We start from the raw sequence: 23315 nt of genomic DNA, 5'->3' as shown, positions 1-23315 counted from the left end.
TTCCATCAGACAATTGCATTGGAAAGCTCTGAGAGGTAGTGCAACTTTTTATGTCTAAGATAATTCTTGTAGCTTAACGTTGGCACTTGGAGAAACTCATTCATCATATACGTGTCCAAAGATCCCTTCACTGGTGTTTGAAGGGTCAATGGTTGATCCCTAGATCAAGCCCGTTCCAGTGGATCAGAGCTGGGGTGTGATCTTACCTGGTGGGTGTATGAAGAAAACCTCACCAATTAAATTCCACTCCACTTCAGACGTACTGGATGCATTGAAAGACGGGTGCGGTATTAACATGGATAGTCTGGTCATACCAGATGTGTGTGGTCAGCAGAAGAAAGGTTTCTGTACATCAGCGTATTGGAGATACAAATAGCATTTCTAGCAGTGTGAACATTCCAAGAACGTTCGATGAGGCACTTGGTAGTATTGGCAAGCATCACCACCATCGTAGTAGCCTACATAAACAAACATGGAGGCACAGTTCTCTACCTCTTTGCAAGTTGACAAAGCAGATGTTCATCTATGCAGAAAACACACCGTATGGTTGTCAGCAAGATACAGCCAAGGCAAGAGGGAGGCACCAGAAGACACGCTCATTCGCTAGGGCCAGGTGGTGGAATCCAAGTGGTCCCTACATCCGTGCATAGGTGAAAGGATTTTTGCCTTGTGGGGCTCACTGGAAATCAACCTGATTTGCGGGCAGATCAACAATGTTGATCACATAGGGTCTCAAAATGACCCTGGTATTTCCCAGATGGCCACAAGCCAAGTGGTACCCTGATCTGTCAGCACTCTTAGTCGAGGATCTGAGAAAACTACTCCTATGGAACACCCCCGTCAGCCACACCTCCAGAGATACTCTACCACCAATCCTTGAAGTCATTTGCAATTTACAGTTATGGACTATCCAACATTTCCTCTGAATGAAAGGTTTTGTGCAAGGTACTGCTTAGTAGGTGTCTAGATGTCGACAATGCTCCTCTGCAGTTGCCTACCAGGGATAGTGGGCCATCTTCTGCATTAGGTGTCATAGAATGGATACTCCTCTAGTTGAAGTATCTCTAGCATAGATTGCAGACTTTCATGTCCATCTTCTTGAAGATTAGTAGGTTGGCCAGGGTACCAGCTGTCCGATGAGATACTACCGCTAGGGAATTATTAGGTCCTTTGACTGGCTAGACAGTACAGTACTACATTGGATCCCTCTCTCTGGTTATGGCTCATTTATCCTTTGCTCACACCAAATTATCTGGCCTATTCTCTCCACATTCTCCTCTGTCTTCATACACCTGATAACATTGAGATTACCAAATTATTCTTCTATGCTCAAGGGGTTAACTACTGCACTTTGATTGTTCATTGGCTACTTTCCTCTTGATAAGGGTAGAAGAGACTCATTACTTTTGTAGGCAGCTGTTTTAGAAGAAACTCTCCAAAATCAAGCCATTGTTCTCTAGTCTTTGGTAGTGCCATAGCCTCTGCACCATGGTCTTCCACTGTCTGAGGGTAGAGTTCTCTTGCTTGAGGGTACACTCGGACACACAATCGTATTTCTCTTCCTCTGGTTTTTGTTTGGAAGTTTTTATAGTTTATATATGAAAGATTTATTTTAATTGTTTATTACTTCTCTTGTAGTTTATTTCCTTCCCTCACTGAGCTATTTTTCTCTGTTGGAGTCCTTGGGCTTATATCATCCTATTTCTCCAATAAGGGTTGTAGTTTAGTTTGTAATGGTAATTATAAGAGAAGTGCCGCTCATCCACAGTTATCCTTGAACCTTGTTTTCAGACAGAGGGACTTGGACCTCTCCTCCTTGAGGAAGCTGTCTATGTTCCTGAGGAACTTTGAGCAGTTTTGCCACTCCAGAGCCTCAGATCCCCAGAGTGGAATGTGACCCACATTTTAAAGTCTCACAAGTATCCTCCAATGAGCCTTTGAGAAGGCTGTTGGACAGAGATCTAACTCTTAAGACTTTATTACTAGCCTTAGCATCGGCAAAGATAGTAAGGGATTTGTATTGACTTATATGATAACCCACACTGAGTGTTGAGATAAGATTTTTTTGTTTTTTTGCCTGAATTTATAGCCAAAACCTAGAACTCATCAGCACATAACCCCAGATTTGAGACTCTCCTTCCCCCCTCTGTATGAAACATTGGGTGGTAATCAAGTGGTGAGGGTTTTTGCTGTTATCTGAAGAGGACCAGAAATCTCAAGTCTGAATCTTAACGACCAAGGAAGAGATGTCAAAGAAGATCATCTCTATCTGGATTTGTGAGACAATCAAATGAGTGTATAGTACATCTCAACTGTTGAGGGACTTGACGTACCAGATCGGAATAAGAACTAATTAATTCATGGGTGTAGGTCCCACATTGGCCTTTAAAAATAATCTAGCAGTTGGACCAGGGATGAGAGCAGGAGTTTGTAAGCACCGAACAACCTTCATGGTCTTCTATCTAAGGGAGTGTAGCCCTAAGTCCTTCAACTGTCATACCATTACATGTTGGATCTGGCATTTATGCTGGTAAGCTATACTTCCAAGTACCATTCTTATTAGACTTGATCTTTAAAGAGTAATTCTTCCCCATTTGTCCTCTACAAGGTATATCAATGAATATTGCATCTCAACGATTATTTCATTGCCCAATTACCAGACAAATAAACAAGTACTGATCAGGCCTTCTCAGCCTGCTTCTCCCTATGATGAGCTGGTAGGAGGGTGCAGGAGTCATCCCCCTCACTCCTATACAGGTCCAGTGAGACTGGTACTGTATATTCCAAAGAAGAAAAATAACTAACCAGTTTGACTTCCTCCCACTAATAAGGGAATCTCCCTATTTTTAAGAGACAAATTACAAATTTTATAAGTAATTTGTATTTTTCCTACCTATGCAAACTTGAATCCTTTAAGACCAAACTTCTCACATCAATACCCCAGAGCAGAAATTGAAAAATAAAGTCTTTGACAAGAAAGTGGGCTGGGTTACTTGCCTGTGCTCATCACATCCTGTTAACTACCTCGGTGACAAATTCAACGTCTGTTCAAGGCCTGCTGAAGATATTCCTTATTTTAAAGGACTCAGGTTTATATGGCTACGGAAAATACAAATTTTTGATGTTCTCATATTGGCAGGGTAGCTTTTCATTGTCATTAAATAAGAGGTTCAGCTGGAATGGAGGTTTCATGGGGCTTCTGGAGTGGATCCTCTTTGAAGATCATAGTCAAAGGTAAGCAGCTAACCTTGCAATAGTTGTACTCTTAAGCTTTGTGCTTTTCTCTTTATGTATATATTTAGCACATTAATTAAGGTAACATTTAGTTAGCTAAATTTTCTCTTAATTATGTTGCATTTCAAATCACCAAAATGCATGTACATACCAAAGGAATGTTCATATTACTATATTTGTACAGTTACCCACTAAAGTGTGATAATAGTTTCAATAGAGAGAAATCTGGCACTCAAAAGGGCCCCTTTGGGACCCATTGCCATCATTGCACTATATCAGGCTCTTGAACTCTTTGGGGGTAAAGACTGGCTTCCTAAACCTATTATGTTTAATGATCAACTGCTCATGAACATTGTGTTGGTTTGCAGTTGAAACCTTTGTGTGCATACGTACATAGAATACATAGAATTGTCTGGCCTATTCTTTACATATACTCTTTCTTCATACACTTTGTAACACTGAAATTACCAAACAATTCTTCTTTCAAGAGGTTAACTACTGCTCTGTAATTGTCCAGTGGATACTTTCCTCCTGATAAGGGGAGAAGAGACTCTTTAGCTATGGTAAACAGCTCTTCTAGGAGATGGACACTCCAAAATCAAACCATTATTCTCTAATCTTGGGTATTGCCATAGCATCTGTATCATGGTCTTCCACTGTTTTGGGTTAGAGATATATTCCTTGAGGGTACACTCAGGCACACTATTTTGTTTCTCTTTCCCCTGTTATTTTGAAGTTTTTATCCTCTTATTTTTTAGGTTTTTATAGTTTATAAATGAAAGATTTATTTTAATGTTGCTATTGTTCTTAAACTTCTCATGTAGTTTTTCCTTATTTCCTTTCCTCACTGGGCTATTTTCCCCAGTTGGAGCCCTTGGGCTTATAGTATCCTGCTCTTCCAACTAGGGTTGTAGCTTAGCAAGTAATGATAATAATAATTGAGGAAAACAAGGTTGGTATAGTGCCAAGGTTTATCCATCTGCTAGCATCTCTATGGCACGCCGCATCTGGTCGTGTTTTCAACAAACCTAAGCCTCAGACCATCAGTATACTGCTTAGCTCAGTTTTGAATATGATGCTTCTCCCATGTGGTAGTCTTGATATTTGTGCTTATCCCCCATTTGACCTCAACATAGATGTACTAGAAAAGCTTTCTAAATTACTTGTGGTGTAAGTTAGAGTGGCTTGCAAATCTACTGTATTATCCAAGGTAGAGAATACACCCTTCACCTTCACTCATTGATACTATCAAAGCACACACCCAGAGATAAGAGGATTTTCATTAGATGCGACTGCAGCTATTGTGGAGCTTGCAGATCAACTTAAGACGTCATATCAGGCCAAGCTTAATTGTTTCTACAATTGGTGGAGGGATAAGAGTTTTGATCCAGTTTGCGGACCTTTACCTATAATTGAAAATTTTATCGGTGAATTTTCACGACATTCAAAGAATATAAATTCACTGACAAGTTTTTAAAGTTTGTATGCTGGAGTTGAAGATGTTTAATCCAAGACTTAAGAAGTTCAAACATGTTGCAAATACTTTTATGTTGAATAGGTTGACATAAGTCTCACTTCATAGTTTATATATGACAGATTTACTTTAACATTGTTACTGATCTTACAATATTTTATATTTCTTTTTAATTACTTTACTTACTAACAAAATAAACTTAATTGGTTCCAAGAATCTGTTTGTAAGTTGAATTTTGTTAAATTTTAGTCTAAGGTAGGCCTAACCTGGATCCCATACCTATGATTTACAGCTAGAAAAGTCAATAAATAGTTGGGTTTCTTATGAAATATACATCAGGTTATCACAAATGTTGGTTTGCTTACTGTATTAAATGATATAATATTGTTTCATTACAGTATTTCTTTATCTTATCTTTGTTATTTTCAGTTGGATTTGTGTTTATATCTCCAAATGTTTTTAAGTTGAGGACCTTCTATTTCTATTTCTTTTCCTCACTGGGCTACCTTCCCTGTTGGAGCCCTAGGGATTATAGTATCCTGCTTTCTAACGAGGTTTATAGTCAAGCTGGTAATGATAATAGTATGTACAATAATAATATTATTTGGGACACTCCAACCTCCTAATAGAGATCACTTGCTTGTTGTAAAGTTTTATATAACTGCTTTACAAGCCTTTCTAGTAAGTTTCTCTGCTGGTTCCCACATTGGAAACTTTATTGCTAGCAATTTCCTCTTTGAGACAAGTCAACGGGATTCATTCTCTGGTTGGAAGATCATATACACCAGAGGTTGGTCATCAGTGGGACTTACTTGTTCAAGAATTTTGTAGTGAAGAGACACATTTAGAAACCAAAATCATACAAAAACAATTTTCACCATTATCATGTTCTCTTCTATCCATCCCAATGATGAGAACCTCTTTTCCCTCATGAGAGGGCTGTCAGGCTTTACTCGTTTAGGACTAAATTTCAAGCCAAAGCAAAGGAGGAAACTATTCACCAAGGAGACAGTCTCTTATTAGCTGCGGCAGTTAATCATGGAAGATTGTGATAGGATGATGATTGTTGGAGCTGAACAGGTAAGAATGTAGGCCCACTAGGTAGTAATCTTTACTTCAGTTCTTTTAAACTTAAGTGGAGATGGCTTTTTATTTATGCGCAAGTGCCTAGTAATGCTAGTCTACTTTTGTTACTTCTTATTAAGATAAGATAAGCATAAATTACTAGATTTGTATTTATTTAGTCCAGCAATAATTGTGGACCATTTTTTTACTTTGGGCAAATGATGTTCGAGATTCGTCATGCAACACTATACTATGCCTCCACCACTGCAACACATAGTGGCTCCATTAGATTTTCCAACCAAATCTGCCTCAACATTCTTTGGCAGATAATCCAAGCCAATTCATACTGCTTTTCATAGTCCTTTGTCTATGCTGGCACTGACCTTCCTATTCTATAACTTGAAGGCCTCTGTGAAACAGCTTGTCTAAGGTCTTTTATGGCTGGGATTAAAGTAAGTCATGTCAGCGCCACCGATAGGTATTGAGTCCCTAATGTATTTGTGATCTCTCTTAGTTTCTGAGATGGTGGTTGGGTACATGTTGATATGCTTGTAGCGTCGACTCCAACGGGAACAATGGTTCCTTTATATGAAGCGATGACATTACTCAGCGCAGACAAATTTTTGCAACTAAGGTGCCATATCGAGTTCTTATGGGCCTGAACTCGTGAGTCTCCTTTATACACATTTCTTCTTGAGTCTGTGCTTTACATATTGATACACTAGCTCTAGAGTAGGGGAGTCAGTATTTCTTAGGTATTTATGTCGAATTGGATTTCTTGTTCAAGCCTTTCACAGAAAGTTCTTGGAGACCTCACAGCAATTTAATTTCAAAGATAGAGGTTTGAAATTCAGTATTGAGGGTGTGTCAGAATGGAATTCTTAGGTTTTAAATCCCTTTATCTTCTTCTTCTTTGTCTGCATCTTTTCCCACTTCTATGTGGGGTCGATGTTTCTGGCCAGTTTTCTCCATCTACCTCTGTCCCACACTTCATCACTGGTTAATCCCTTTGATCGAAGGTCATCCTTGATACAGTCCATTCACCTTCGCTTTGTTTTCCCTCTCCTTCTCGTTCCCCGTACCTCCATTTATAACCCTCCTCCCAATACAGACGTTCCCCAAGATACGAACATCCGTGTTACGAACATCCAGATATACGAACACAAATTGACGGAAGTCCAAACATGTCCCGTAAACATCCGTAGATTTCATCGCAAGTTTAAATTTTGAAATTAGCGCCAATCCCGACTTGTATTGACTAAATGTTGATTTTGTTATTACCAATGTTCTACTTAATTTTTCTTAGGACTTCCAAATAAATTAAATGAATGCCATTTATATAATGTTTTTCTTTATGACGCCGCCTAAAACGGAAACCTTCCATCATAATAAACAAACGAAGGCATTAAACGTGCATGATGAAAGTGATAAATAATGATATTAAAAGCTTTTAGTAAATATGTTATTATAAATATTATTTACCGTATCTATATAAAATCCTACATACGTAGCAAAGTAGGAAAACTATTTTTTTTGGGGGGGCGTGTTTAATCATCAATAACAAACTGCCGCTAATGACAGAATGATAATTTACGATAATTCTAAACTGTTACTAAAGATGATTGTTCATTCCATATCCAAAATACTTTTCCTAACTTCAGTTATAAGTCAACTTGTACCCCCCTCAATTATGAAACCATCTAAAATAAAAAGTATGAGAAGAAGCAAGTACTAGCCCGATTTTTAAAGTTGTCGAACAATTAAGTTACCGCTATAACATTCGATGTGACAGATGGTGCGAGATTGGAGAAAGTAAGGAAAATTGAATCATGATTGATTTTCAATATAAATGAAACTTTGAGGAGCAACAAAGATATCATTTGTTAGAGAGATAGAGAGAGGTAAGGAATGGGAGGTAGTGAAAAGTAGCCCACAGAGAGAGAGAGAGAGAGAGAGAGAGTGTGTGTGTGTGTGTGTGTGTGTGTGTGTGTGTGTGTGTGTGTGTGTAAATGTAATAAACAAAAAAATTTGATAGGTTATAACACATTGGTGCTTATGTAATATCAACTGTATAGACGGTTTGAATAAGTTAAGAAATGGTATAAACGATACTATGTTAGTGTATTTGTACGCTCTCAAGAGCGGCAGCTAGACGTCAGCTGATCTAATCACAGCCAAAAGTAAAACAAAAAGAAGTCAACAATACTCGATTTTTAAAACACACCCGAAATTTAAAAACAAAATACACGCTTTCTTAATGTGCAATTAACTGTTTAAAGAGTAGAAATTTTCTAGAATATAATGATGTTTCCCAAAAAATAGTGGTTTGCTGATGAAATCTGATGCCGTATTTTTAGCTATGATTGAAATGGATGTAGACTCGGCATAATTTTTTCATTTCGTATTTAATTGACACTAAGAAAACTAATTTTAGTTTATTCATCTATATGTAAGTATTGTATAACACACAAGAGAGAGAGAGAGTGAGAATGAATCAGCTGTTGTAATCGAATGCCGTGTTTTTGTTTCGTGAGAAATTGATCGCCACGACTAACAATAACATACTGTACTGAACTTTACAGTATTATACAGACTACTGTAATATGATAAAGTAAAATATTTGTAATGACCTATTTTATATGAAATGGGGCTATTTGTTGACTTCCACGGCTGAAAATCGTAGACATCTGAGTTAGGTTACGCTTACCCTAGACCAAAATTTAACACTAACGACTTAAGAACAGTCCGCATTACGAACAGACTCTCGGTCCCTATTGTGTTAGTTAGTTGGGGACTGTCTGTATACTGTTCATCTCTTCTCATGACATGACCATACCACCTCTGTCTACTTTTTTGGATCTTATCTGATAGTTTTCTACCTCCTGTGGTACCCCTAATTACCTCATTCCGTATCTTATCTCTTCTTGTCACCCCACACATCCATCTCAACATTCTCATCTCTGCCACATCCTGTTTCTTCTCTTCTGTCTTCTTTATTGCCCATGTCTCCGCTCCATATATCATTGCCGGTCTCAAAACGGTCCTGTATACTTTACCTCTCAACTTAACCCCTATTATCCTGTCACATAGTACTCCACACAGTTTATTTTTCAATTCTTCCTTCCTGCTTGTATTCTGCGGTTTATTTCTGCCCCCAGATCACCATCCTCTGCAACTGTTGAGCCTAGATACTTGAAATTTTCAACTCTTCAATCTCTCTCTTTGTAAATCTACTTCCCCATTTTCTAATCTCAAATACTCTGTCTTTTTTTTGCTGATCTTCAATCCTCTATTTTCCATTTCTCTTCTCCTTTCCAGTTTCTCTTCTACTACCTCTCGCCTAGTGCTACACAGTATAACATTATCAGCAAAAAGCATACACCAAGGAGACTGATCTCTAATACCATATGTTACTACATCCATGACCAGATTAAATAGTTAAGGGCTCAATGCAGACCCCTGATGTAGTACCACATTTATTGGGAAACTTTCTCTTAGGCCTATACTGCTCTTAACATTTGCTTCTGCTCTTTCATACATATCTTGGGTGATTCTTAGGTATTTCTCTGGGACTCCCTTTTCTCTCATACATCTCCACAGCTCCTGACGTGGTACTCGATTGTATGCATTCTCCATGTCAATAAAGACCATATGTAATTCTTTCTGTTTCCCCCGATGTTTTTCTATCATTTGCCTCAAAGCAAATATTGCTTCTACAGTCCCTCTTCCAGGCATGAATCCAAATTGTTCCTCACCAATTGTTGTTTCATCTCTTGAGTCTCTTCTCAATGATCTTCTCCCATATTTTCATTGTATGGCTTATCAACTTTATTGCCTCTGTAGTTGCCACATTCCTGGATGTCTCCCTTTATATTATTAGTAAATTCTAGCCCCTCATCAGTGTTTATAATGTGAAACAAAGCACTCGATTGTGGGAGGATGGAATTTACTTCTAGTTTTTGTTAAACTGGCAGTAGATCCACACTATCTCTCTGTGCTTTTGCTTGGGACATGGTTGTTCGCAGTCATCCCTGTGGACCGAGGATAGATCATGGTCTCTTTTTCAGTGTCAGGTGTATGTTTTGAGGGGGAGGAAAAGAGCTTTGCTTTTTCCTTCCTTTCATTGGGTGTCTGCTATCGCTGCTCCTGCGTTTACACCCCTGGGTGGAACAGGCTAGATCTGGAGGTCAACCATTAACCCTTCAAACACCAGTGAAGGGGTCTCTGGAGACGTATTTGAGGAATGAGTTTCTCCGAGTGCCAACGTTAAGCTACAAGAATTGTCTTAAACATAAAAAGTTGCACTATCTCTCAGAGCTTTCCGATGCAATTGTCTGATGGAAAGACTCTAGCTACCATGTGCATCTGAAAACTCAAATACTTCAATCTCTGTTTAGGTGTGAGATTCAACTTCTCCCTGTTTATCAGAATTCCCAAATTGGGACAAAAGAGAGCAGGTATTTTGATTTTGTAGCACCTGCCTCTCAGAGGAGACAAGGATCAACCAACTGTCAAGATACATGAAGAGATGTATCCTGTGTGAGTGGGTTCAAACTGACACTAGCATGAACCACCAAGTGAACAATTGAGGAGCATTACAAAGTCCGAAACACAGGGTCGTCAATTGATACACCTCTGCATTGACTCCCAGGGAGTATATATCAGGAGCAAGGAGCCCTCAGTCACATGTTGGTGGCCTTTCAGGTTCTGATGGTTTATATGGCTCTCCCAGTGTTCATTGCACCACATTGGAGGATGGAGGCTCTTCGTTTGTGCTTCCACTGACAATGAGTGGGACCTAAGGAAGGTTTTGGCGTCCTTGTGCAGTGTGGGCTTAAAAAGAAGCATCTACTCTTCTATATCCTGGAACTAACAGCCTTTGTAAGCGTTCCAAGGACGTTAAGGAGGCATCCACTGGGTTGTTACACTACCACCATAATGGCTGACGTCTAGCTCTGCGAGTTGACAAATCGGATGCATTTCGGATGGTATTCCTTGCTAGGGAGTAGTCAGTCAAATATATTCCAGGAAAGAGGAATGGACTAGTAGACACGATTAGTTGCCAGGATAGGAACGTTGGGTCTGGTTCGTGGGGTTCTCTGGGGATTGACCTGTTTGCCACATGGATAAACAGGAAGCTCCCAGCATTTTATCCCCTGGTCCAGTCTCTTCATTTGAAGTTGCCTTCCAACACCCATGGGATCACGTGGATGTTTATGCCCTTCCTCCATTCAACCGTTTTTCATCGACTATATACCATGTGAGATTACAGTGACTCAGGTTGATCCTGGTGGCTCCCAGATGGCATTATGCTGAAAGTTTTCCCATTCTGCATTGTTGAAATCCCGAGACAATTCCTTTGGCCCACTTTCTCCCTGAAAAAGTGGGCCATCCTCTAAAAATCGTAGAACGGCTTCTTATCAGGTCGGATCATCTCTAGACTAAATTGCTGAGATCTTCTTTCTGGTTGGAAGAAGCTCATCTCAATAGGAGTTGTCAAGGCTACCTCTCAGACTTGAGCGTGGTCTTTTGATGGAACAGGATAGGTCTCTCCTTCTCATAGGAGTTTCCTATGCTTAGGAGTAGCTTCCAAAAGTCTTGCTGTTCTCGATATCTCGTCCGAGCCTTTGTGAAGGCCTCAGTCAAGGTTCTGACTCAAGACTGTCTCTGTTGACTTCTAATTGGTGAAGAGGTTAGGTAAGTGGCATTGTCTCTCTGCCTTAGTCTCCCACTCTGAGAGGTGTAGGTGCTCCTTAGTCTAGTTCCAGGGCACATGGCCAAACTCGTACCCTGCCAATCCATGACCCCAGGTTTGACCCCTTCTCCATTCCCTCTCTACGTGAAGCGTAGAATGGCAGAGAGAATAGGCTTGTGTGCCCCGTGAGATGTCTAGAATACGATCTCTTTGGAACTTCGGGTGTCAATCCATAATGCATACGCCTTGACTGCTGAGAGAGAGTAGGCACCAGCTATGACTGGAACTTGCAAAGTCATGGGCTATGACCCTCCCTTCACTTCAAGAGGAATCTTGCTGTCAGCAGGGTGTTTAAGGTTTGGGTTTGTATGTACCAGACCACCTTCACGGCTTTTATTTTACAGGAGGACCTGCAAGTCCCTTGATGCCTTTGTGCTTGGTATTGTGGTGGCTACTCATATGGTGGTGTAGCAAGCCCCCATACCATATGGGATAGTAAGCATCTTGTCTATGGTAACATATACTGTAGATGTAAGTGTGGAATGGAGGCAGAATGACTGGCTCTTCACCTCCATTCTTTCTGCCCCTCTCTTGGGGATGAAGTGGTTAAAGCGTAACTCGCTTTATCTGACTTGATGCTAGTAAACTACACTTCTGAGCTCCATTGTTTAGAACCTAGAGAAGTTCTCCTCCATCCTCCCTAGATGAGAGGGAGTATTGTGGAATATTTACCTACCCATTGGTCATCATATTCCAGGTATCGTATATTTCCATGTAAAGGGAAAAATCTTAAGACTAGTTTTGGATAAAAAAAAGTAATGATTCGCACATTACACGAGAGGTACTTTTGGAATTAGGAAAATATTTACTTTCTCGACTTCTGTTGTGTTGTTGTTAGGGTATTCTTATTGTATATTGTTCATTAGTAGGTTAGGAGTTTGGAAGGATTGTCTTAAAATCATATACTAATTTTAATTATGGTATATAGTTTTATGTTTAAGTAAAATAACAATATTTACTGGTAATTTTATCTTTAGCTATGTATACTATGGTAAACATGAAAACAACTTGAAATTAAAAACCATCAAAATCAACACTCATTTGAAATATTAAAAAGTCTAAAAAAAATTCATCAGGACAGCATCGTCATGGGGATCATCTTCGATGCTTTTTAAAGTTTCCACTACCAGCACTGTCATCCTCGACTAGCGCATCGTCCTCAATTCTGTCTAAATTGTTTGAAATGCTTCTGCTATACAGTCGGCCTTCGTTTATCGTGGTAGGTAGGTTACAGACACAGGCGCCAAAAGTGAATTCACGAATATGGAATGCACTAGGGTGGGCTACCTCCTAACTTAAAAAGTCACTGCCCCTTGCTAAGAGTGGTTGCCTAAGCTGATGGTTAACATAGTAAATACTTCCTAATATTGTTTTTATTGGGTTTCTACCACAGTACTGTATATAATCATATGCACAGTGTACAGTACACGTCCACACATGTACACTACGTACTGGACACAGTAAGGTTACAGTACAGCATTGTGCTAAAGTAAATGATTACCGTGTCATCATCATCCCCCTTACTGTTCTGTATAGCAAAACAGTTGTTCCTATCTAGTAATACTGTAATCTAACACTTGCTGATACTGTAGTGTGTATTACTGTCATATATGTACAGTAATATTACTAGAGTACAGCTTAACTATACCGTAAGTGTTAGGTGTTTTCGTTCAGACGATTCACGTAGCCTACGCATTTTCTTGAAGCATAACGCAACTCCTTATGCTCATCTCTTGCACAGTGTGCTGTATCTACAGTATAGTAGTCTGGTAGTTATATTTATTTTATCTTCTACTTCAATGGGCTAGAAAATACAATAATCGAACCAAAAAACAATAAACAGTTGTTGGCTTTGATAATCATATGAATTTTTTTTATTTACATAGTAGTTTGGAAGGATTAAATTAACAGCATATTATGGGCTCACTATAATCATATACTGTAGTTATGTTTTAAGTAAGATGAAAATAAGAATTAATTTTATCTTTACCGTAAAAACATTTCTTTAGGATTATTTAGTAGCTGTACGTATTTTGGCAAGATTGCGGTAGAGGGTATGCTTACATAATCTCATTGACAAAGTTGTAAAAGTTGCTGGTTTATTTAAAATATAGCTGTTTTTTTTTACCACAGTAAATGGATATATTGTACGCTGTAGACTGTTTGAATAAGTTAAGAAATGGTATAAATGATACTTTGTTAGTGTATTCGTACACACTCAAGAGTGGCAGCTAGATGACAGCTGATCTAATCACAGCCAAAAGTAAAAAAAAAAAGAAGTCAACAATACTCGATTTTTAAAACAAACCCGAAATTTAAAAACAAAAGTACACGCTTTCTTAATGTGCAATTAACTATTTAAAGAGTGGCAATTTTCTAGAATAAAATTATATTTCCCAAAAAATAGTGGTTTGCTGATGAAATCGGATGCCATATTTTTAGCTATGATTGAAATGGATGTAGACTCGGCCTAATTATTTCGTTTCGTATTTAATTGACACTAAGAAAACTAATTTTAGTTTCTTCATCTAAATGTAAGTATTGTATAACACGAAGAGAGAGAGAGAGAGAGAGAGAGAGAGAGTGAGAGAGAGAGAGAGAGAGAGAGAGAGAGAGAGAGAGAGAATCAGCTGTTGTACTCAAATGGCTTGTTTTTGTTTCGTGAGAATTTCATCGCCACGACTTTAACAACAACATACTGTACTGAACTTTACAGTATTATACAGACTACTGTAATATGATAAAGTAAAATATTTGTAATCTATTTTATATGAAATGGGGCTATTTTTGTTTTGTTTAAAATTTCCATTTACGTATGTAAAACAACTCTCTCTCTCTCTCTCTCTCTCTCTCTCTCTCTCTCTCTCTCTCTCTCTCGTAGATTGTTTTCCTGTTTTGCTACGTGTGTATGATTTTATATAGATACGGTAAATAATATTTGTAATAACATATTTTATTAAAGCTTTTACTGTAATATCATTATTTATCACTTTCATCATGCGCGTTAAATTCCTTAGTTTGTTTACTGAGCGTACTTTATGACGCCGTCGTTTCAGGCGGCGTCATAAAGAAAAACATTTCATTTGGAAGTCCTAAGAAAAATTAAGTAAAACATTAGTAATAACCAAATCAACATACTGTACTGAATAATCAATATAATCGATGCAGAAACTAACCTATACACAGATGTGTAAATGCGTTTGTTTCTTCATTATAATCAGAGATAAACGTAAACAAAACATTGGTTGCCATTTTTTATCGTGCTTTTTGGCGTGTTTAGGAAACGCATGATATAAAGTCACCCTTAATATTTGTGCCTGTTTTAGTTTAGGGTACGTTAGTACATGCATTAAGTGTTCTGTACATTAAAGGGTAGTTTGTTAACAGTACTACGTACAAGGGAAGGTTTTAAAAGTCTGAATATACATGTTAAATAAATAGGTAAATATGGTGTCACTACTTCGCGGATTTTCACCTATCGCGGCCGGGTCTGGAACCTATCTACCGCGATAAACGAGGGTTCACTGTACTATATATTTTCATAACAACTGACATAAGTATTATGCCTCTGTAGTTATTGCAATCAGTCAGGTCTCCTTTTTTTTTGCCATTTTCACCAACACTCCTAACTTTTTGTAAAGGAAATTGTGGGGTTCGCCCTTTACATGGGGTCGTCCTTTGCAAGAGAATATACAGTACATGTATATTATTTCGAACTGCTATCCCTTTCTGGGAAAGGGATCCCTCCTTTTACCACATAACAATCTTCTTGGACAATCCAGTCCCTCTCAGCATATTCATCCCAATGATAGACTGATGAGCAGTTGCTGGAGTCATCTCTGCTCCTGTATGGGACCAGGTAGATTGATATATACATGAAAGGAAAAGAGCCTACCAGTTTGGTTTTAGGAGGACTTCTGACCCACTAAGCAGTGAGCCTCCCTACCTAAAGGACAACGGTTTATGTATCCCATAGGAACAAATCACAAATTTTTCAGATCATTTGTATTTTTCCTAACTACTGAATACAAACCTGAGTCCTTTAGGTACTTCCCTCCTTCACCACCCCTCTCAGTCCTGAGCCAAAAGGTCATAAGTGAAGAGAATTTGACACGGGGGCAGGCCTCTTTGCTCTTGTTCCCACATGTTGCATAACTGCTTGTTAAAACAATTCAACAGCTCTCCAGCTCATGCTGAAAACATATTACCTACTTAAAGGACTTAGGTTTGTCTAGCTAGGAAAAATACAAATTATGGTATTTTAACCCCTTCGCTTCAATGATGTTGGGATACGTCTAAACATGCATGTTGATACATAGGGTGACGTCCAGATACGTCATTACCATCATTATTATTATTCTTATTATTATTATTATCATTACAAGCTTTAATATAAATCATAACGAGGTTAAAATTATTCTTATATCCTACAAAAGATTATAGGACATGGTCGTGTATCACACAGTTCACGCTCGAGAAATTACACTGAAAAATCTCCTCCTCTCCCTGATATCAGCCCCTCTATCTTTCTATAGCCAACCAAAAAAAGTCTTTGGGATTCTAGCCTTTATTTCCGATTTTGGAAGAGCTATTTTAGTGTTTTCATGTTGTTTTAGTTTGTTTTTATGTTGCCATATCAAATCACTCCTTTCTCTCTAGCCAGTGGGGATATTCCTTACCTGAGGCATTACTCAAACCACCCGGACACCCTTAGCTTAAAGATGCAGGGATCCTCATATCTCAACCCTACCACCAACTGGAACACTTGCAATTGTAGTCCTTATTCATGATTATGTAGGATCTATTTTAGTGTATTTCTATGTTGCATTCATGTTCAAATCACAAAAAAGGTACTACAAGGCATTCTTCAATTCTCCGCCTTTAACTCCCACAAGTCCCACCCACAATGTAAGCAAAACGTTTTACTGTACCAGTGTTACAAGATGTTAACATGTAACAAAATTTGTTTTTTCTTATTTTATTCCTTTTTCCTCAACTACCATTTCTACAAAATATCATCATCTTCATGTCTTATATATATTTCATATTAGTATTATTCATTGTTTTCTTAAGTATTAGTTAGCATATTGTCATTTCCATTTATTGCCATTCTACGCAGTGTTCGTAATGTTCTTAATGTGCAGTCTCTTTATCCAAGGCAGGAATGATCCAATTCATAGTGACAGTCTCTCTCTCTCTCTCTCTCTCTCTCTCTCTCTCTCTCTCTCACACACACACAGCATACTTCTTGTGTCAAAGGAAAAAATTGGATATTTTCATTATATTTCAGTCGAGTAGTTTTATATCTTTCGACAGCTATTTATCATGGAATTATTACTGAATAACAGTCACATCAATAAATATGTAAATTTTTTTACACACAAAATCGCAGTGCTTTATCATACCTTATAATTATACATCATAGGATACTTCTTGTGTCAAAGGTAATAAATCTATATTTTCATTACATTTCTGTACAATGTAAAGTCCATTATTACTAACGAGTAGTTTTATATGTTTTGACTGCTATTTATCGTGGAATTATTACGGAATAGCATGGTTACTTTAATGAATATAAAGTTTTTTTTCTCTTGAAATCACAGTACTTTACCATTATTTAGAAATAATTATATTAAACATTTCTTTTAGAATATTTTATAATCACTTCACAATGAATGGAAAAATGTTTTTGTTGTCTACAATGGAGAATAAAGTAAACTTTTTACAAATTTATTCTGTAATCAGCAGTAAAATGAATAAGCATGGAAATGTAGCTTATTATAGAATAAATGAGCAAGTATTTGTGATGGTGACAAATATCGTACAGTATATAGCTTTAGTAGCGGATCCGCGGCCTTGTAGTGAAGGGGTTAAAAATTTGTGATATTTGTATGCATGTGTGCAGTATGTACAATTATGTATATGTTTTTTTGGGCTCAAGCCATGTCGTCCTGATGGAAGGTTCCTATTGGTAGCTTTCTAAGGGATATTTGGCTACAGTGATATTCCCAGAGAATTGACCTTTAGGTCTCCAAAATTCTAACTCCTGGCGCGAATATCCGTAAAATTTCTCTTAAGGATATCGCATAATATCAGGGGACGTATATCTTGATACGACACATAGCAATCTTCACCCCGAATAGTGTTTTCGCTTCGAGGGGGAAGAGTGGCGAAAACAGAAGGGGAGCCGTTATCAAGGTTACCCTTCTTCCCGTACTATTACGAGTATCCAAGATGGCGCTCATTCCTATTTTTGTAGTGAATTCGCACGGTGGTTTTCCCAGTTGATCTAACGTTTTTGATCGCTTTTGTGAGGATTGAATATGCAATCGCCAGCTTCTTTTGCCTCTGGAAAGTTGAGTATTTATTCTTTACAGTGTATATTTTTTAGCTCCTGCTTCACAGAGAAATTAGAATAATTTATTGTGTTAAGGAGCTGGGCCAGTCACCGGAGGTGCCATGTAGCGCTGTCTTCGTTATACATGAGTTATTTAGTTAGCAGAATGACTTTCCCAGTTGTAATAGCATTAATGAATTATGAAAGCTATTTAGGCACAATTATACTAGTAAAGATATATATTTTATGCATATAATTTCCTCTCCCTTATGTCGATCGTATACGTTAGAGTTTCGGCGATTTAGGTAACCGAGATCTCGTCTCGTGCTAGCTATGCTACCTAGCCTATGCACTTTAGTATACTTTCAGACATTATCCCCGTTTACCCTCGTGTATCGTTTTATCAATTCATCGGGAGATAGTACATCTCCTAGAATTAATTATATAACTCGATACTTGTCTCCTGTGGAGATTTAAGGGTAATCCCTCCTTCCCTCTGAGTGCCGCCATAGGCGACAACCCTATCTGGTCTTGCCATAGAGTAGTTCCCTCCGGCTTGACTAGGCTAGGGTTTTCTGTCTCTCACCTTTGCCAACGAGATCCCGGGTTTGGTTTTCGACAGAACCTCAGCGTATTCAGTCTTTCTGCCGGCGGCAGAGCAGCAGGGTGAGTAGTCACTCCCCTGCCGGCTTACAGCTGCTGGCATAGGAGGCTAAGCCTCCCTAGGCCACACCTGAAGTGGTAGTATGATGCCGCCACCTTCTCCCCTGCGGTCTAGAAGACTAGTCCTGTTTCGGCAGACCCTTGGCTGAAGAATAGATATTCTTCTGCCGCCTAGGATGGCGCTGATACTGAAACAAAGTTTCTACCTCGTGTGGCAACAATCCTGCCGCCTTCTTCCACACTTGATATAGGACCCTTTTCCCTGCCCCTCTCTGTCCTTTAGCGATGGCCTAGCTATCGCAATCCTGTGGCCCTCATCCTACAATCTCACCGCTTGCCGGGTAGATTGTGGTGCCGGCCGGGCTCCTACATAGCAGCTGTATAGTCACTCAGTCTTTCCCTTATGGACGCAAGGCTCTGGGGAAGGTTGTGCCGGCTGTAACGGCTGCCGGTGGGAGACCCATCTACTGTTGAGCGTTCTTCAGTCCTCTCTTGGATTGCCATCCACATCCTTGAAACCGGTAGTGACCGGCGATGGAATTATGGCTGGATGAAAGCTTGAATGACATACAGTATTCTCCCCTTCCATGTTGAACCCTCATGCTGGACGAAGGCAGTAAGGTTATGTACTTACATCCTTATTTATTGTTAACAAACATTTCAATAAGGCAGCCCTTCACTCCATACTTTCTCTCTCTCTGTCAGCTAGTGCCACCAGGTACTAACCCTGCCGGCAGCATGCCGACGGGGCCGGTGCCGTCAGGTACTAACCCAGCCGGCATATAGTGCTGACAGGTACTAACTAGCCGGCGACATGCCGGCTGGACCATGCCGCCAGGTGCTAGCCTAGCCGGCTGGACCGTGCCGCCAGGTGCTAGCCTAGCCGGCTGGACCGTGCCGTCAGGTGCTAGCCTAGCCGGCAATATGCCGGCTGAACTACAGTATATGATTATACAGTAGCCAGTATATATTTGCAGTATAGTATACTTCAGGCAGAAAACTATATTATATATTATACAGTAGTTATTTTCCAACATACCTTGTGTTTCCTTGCACAGTCTATTGTTGAGACCAATCATATATTGAAAGAAAATATTCCCTTCAATACACTGATAGTTAATCAGTTGACAATTTACCTCACAATATTAAAGAACTTAACCCTTTTACCCCCGGGGTATTTGGAAATTTCCAACCCTTAACCCCCAGGGGGTTATTTTTTTCCCAGCACATTTTGCAGTATATTTTTTTTAAATTGCTCTAACAGCCTTAATTTTTGTCATAGAGAGGTCAGGTTGGTCTCATTCTCTTGGAAAATGCCTGAATTTTCTCAAAAAATTATCAAAAAATACGAAGAACTAATTTTTATAGCATTTTTTTGCAAGGACGTACCGGTACGTCCATGGGGGTAAAGGGATGGCTTTTGTGAAACGTACCAGTACGTCCTTTGGGGGTAAAAGGGTTAAGAAGGGTCTATGTTAATATACACTTATCTATCCCAAGGGATTAGAACCCTTCTCTTGGAGTTCGCTTTGATATGGAAACTCTATAGCTTTAATTTTGGGGGAGGTCACAGCAATTGGCTGGACAGAAAACACAAGTATGCGTCTTTCCTATGTCCTTACTAGCTTAACTATCCTATGCTATAATGTTTAGAATATTAATATTAATATTTTGCATATAATTGTTTATCATGTAAGATAAACAACCGTATACTCATTTAATTTTCCTTATTTTACAGAAGGACCAAATGAAGTGCGATGTGATTTTCTGCAACCACAGGAGTAAGGACTTCTGTGGCCATAAAGCGTGCAGGTCTCATGCTCCCTGCACCAAAACTGCTGAAACCCTACGGTACTGGGACCCCTAAGACTGCACCATATGCCGGGCCTTGGTGACTGAAGGTTTCCACGACCTTAAGTCAGCGGAGTCGAGGGATGCAGCACGAGCAAAGCTGCGCAGATGGGTACGAATGTTCCAAAAGAACTCTACGGGACCGTACCTTCCTAATGAAAGGATGCGCAACTTGCTGTTCCCGAACGCAGGCATCGAAGCTGTCGTGCCGCAAGCACGACCTGAACCCCCTTGCGTCCAGATTGCTATCGAGATGGATGTCAGTGAGGTGATGCGAGGCATGGACATCCACCTGGAGGAAAGGATGTCTGAAGTGTCCACGGACACTGAAAAGGATCTGCTTAAGGATGATCCTGAGAAGTCGACCCTACCTCCGGACAAAGATGATGATGTCGAGTCGGAATCCCTTCCGTCTCTGCTGGCACTGGAGCCGTTACCGTCAACATCTGCCCCTCCATCAGACGACATGAGACAGGCTCTGGCCAATCTTATGGCTCTAATGGAGAGCATTCGCAAGCAAGGCGAAGCTAGGGAAGCGAAACTTGAGAAAGAGCTCCGTGAAGCTTGACTTTCCGCCTCCCAAGGGTCTTACAAGCAACTTAGAGTACAAGACCTCCCAACCTGCTCCGAAAATAATCCCTGGAGGTATGCAGAGTTTATGCCGATCACCAACGGCAAACTCTACATATCGGAGAAGATGGGAGCCGTCCCTCTTAATGACATTCAGTTCTGGACAAGCTTTAATGCTTACCCAGACTGCTTCATTCGACTGAAGCTGGAGCCAGCATCGAAAGAAGAGACGGAACCCAAGGAGGTCATTGTATTCGATCATGACAAGGCACAGGCTCTCTGGTCGAGCAGCCTAAAGAAGGTGGGATGTACGAAATCTAAAGTGTGTGCCCTGAGCAAGAAGCATCCTACCTTTCTTGCTCCAGCTTCAATAGCCTCCCCTTTACATCGAAGGCTTTGAAAGCCGTTGCCAAGGCAGTGGAGGCAGGCAAACCTTGTCCTACACTGGAAGAGTGTAAACCTCTGTCGTTAGCCCTGCCCATGGAGGATAACGATTGGAAAGAAGTTCACCTAACTTTCTCATTAGGGAAGTTAGATGCAGATATTGCGGGACGACAGTTCAGCGAGAATCTCCCGAAACTGTCAGACTTTCTCTTGCATAGGGAGCAAGAGACGAAGGAGAGACTAGCGGCATCCCTATCCCTATAGAACTGTATGGAGATGTGTGCAGGCCTAAAGAGCACCCCAAACATGAACATGGTCATGGCCAAAATGCACATGACCACCTAAGTAAAGGACCTGTATGGCTTTATGAAAGCCAAGAGAGCATGTAGAGAGTTTGTGTTTGCTGCAGCAACAGTAAATCACGAACCCAGGAAGTTGATAGCTTCCAATATCTGGGGGTAAAGACCTCTTCCCCAATGATATGGTCAAGGAGGTAGTTGACAAAGCCGCCACGGAGAATAGAAATCTTCTCCAGAAGTGGGGTATGTCATCTAAGCGTAAGTCTTCCTCGGCTGCGGGTCCCCAACCTAAGAGGAAGACCAAGAAACCCAGACTACCCTCTTGGCCTGCCCAACAACATCCCACAGTCACCATGACTGCTGTGCCCCAAGTGGTTGCTCAACCGCAAACCATGTTCCAGATGGTACCTCAACAGCTGGTTACCCAGTCACCAGCATTCAACCCTGGGTTCGAGAGGCAAACCACTACCTTTCGTCCCAAAGGTAGAGGCTCCAGACGGGGCTCTTCAAAACACCCCTCTCGAGGTAAGGGAGGACGCGGTCAGGGAGGTAAATCCTCCGGACAGTCGAAGCAATGAGATGCTTCAGGTAGGAGGGAGGCTCCAACAATTTCAGGATTGTTGGACCTTCGATCCTTGGGCCCACAGCCTAATCAAGAACGGAAGAATATACCCTAGAACTAATGAGCAAACTGTTAAAAATGAGGGCAAAGTCCATCAAATTCCAGGGAAGGCTGTTTTGTGTTCCCAAGAAGGACTCAGACAAACTCAGAGTCATTCTGAACTTGTTGCCACTCAACAAGTTCATCGAGAACAGCAAGTTCAGGATGTCAACCCTTCAGCACATAAGGACCCTGTTACCAAAAGGCGCGTACAGTCTCAATAGACCTGGCAGATGCTTATTGGCATATTCCAGTCAACCGCCCTCTCTCCTCCTACTTAGGGTTCGGGCTACAGAAGAAAAAGTACGTCTTCAGAGCCATGCCCTTCGGACTAAACATAGCCCCGAGGATCTTCACGAAACTTGGAGACGTAGTTGTTCAACAACTACGCCTAGAAGGCGTTCAGGTAGCAGCATACATGGACAACTGGCTGGTGTGGGCAGCATTCAGGACGGCTTGCCTGCAAGCATCCAAAGGAGAGAGTGATCCAATTCCTGGAACATCTGGGATTCAAGATCAACTTCAAGAAGTCTCGACTCTCTCCAGCTCAGGAGTTTCAATGGCTGGGAATCCATTGGAACTTGAAGTCACACCGCCTCTCCATTCCCTCAGGGAAGAAGAGAGAGATTGTAGGATCTGTCAAGAGACTACTGAAATCCGACAGGATCTCAAGACACCGACAGGAAAGAGTACTGGGCTCTCTCCAGTTCGCAGCGGCAGGTAGTGCATTAAAACCTGTCGTCTAGTACTGCAATGAACAGTGAATTGATTGGGACTATCAATTACGGGGAAAAGGTGTTGACACCTTCCAGTGCAATACTTTTTAAGTGAGTGGTGACACTAAAGACTGTTCAAATTATTTCAGGTGTAGAATTATACAGATAACACTCGTGGCGTGTGTACTTTACACAGTGTTGATAATATCCAACATTGACAGAAAACTATATTAGAAAATCTTATTAAATTTTCAAACTCCATAGTGGCACTAATCATTTTTTCCCTTTCAGGTAGAAACATTTTTT

General features: G+C 40.2%; 1 protein-coding gene across 1 annotated transcript in view; it reads left to right on the top strand.

Moving 5' to 3' along the window:
• LOC137623238 (acid ceramidase-like) overlaps positions 1-23315 on the top strand; it is a 100694-nt gene that overhangs the window by 49544 nt on the left and 27835 nt on the right. The window contains exon 7 of the mRNA XM_068353977.1: positions 3140-3234. Coding sequence (XP_068210078.1) covers positions 3140-3234 — 95 coding nt within the window. The remainder of the gene's footprint in view (positions 1-3139; positions 3235-23315) is intronic.

Source organism: Palaemon carinicauda, chromosome 30 (assembly GCF_036898095.1).
Source record: "Palaemon carinicauda isolate YSFRI2023 chromosome 30, ASM3689809v2, whole genome shotgun sequence".
NCBI lineage: Eukaryota > Metazoa > Arthropoda > Malacostraca > Decapoda > Palaemonidae > Palaemon > Palaemon carinicauda.
Note: the sequence above shows the minus strand (reverse complement) of the source record. Positions and strands in the feature narration are given on the sequence as shown.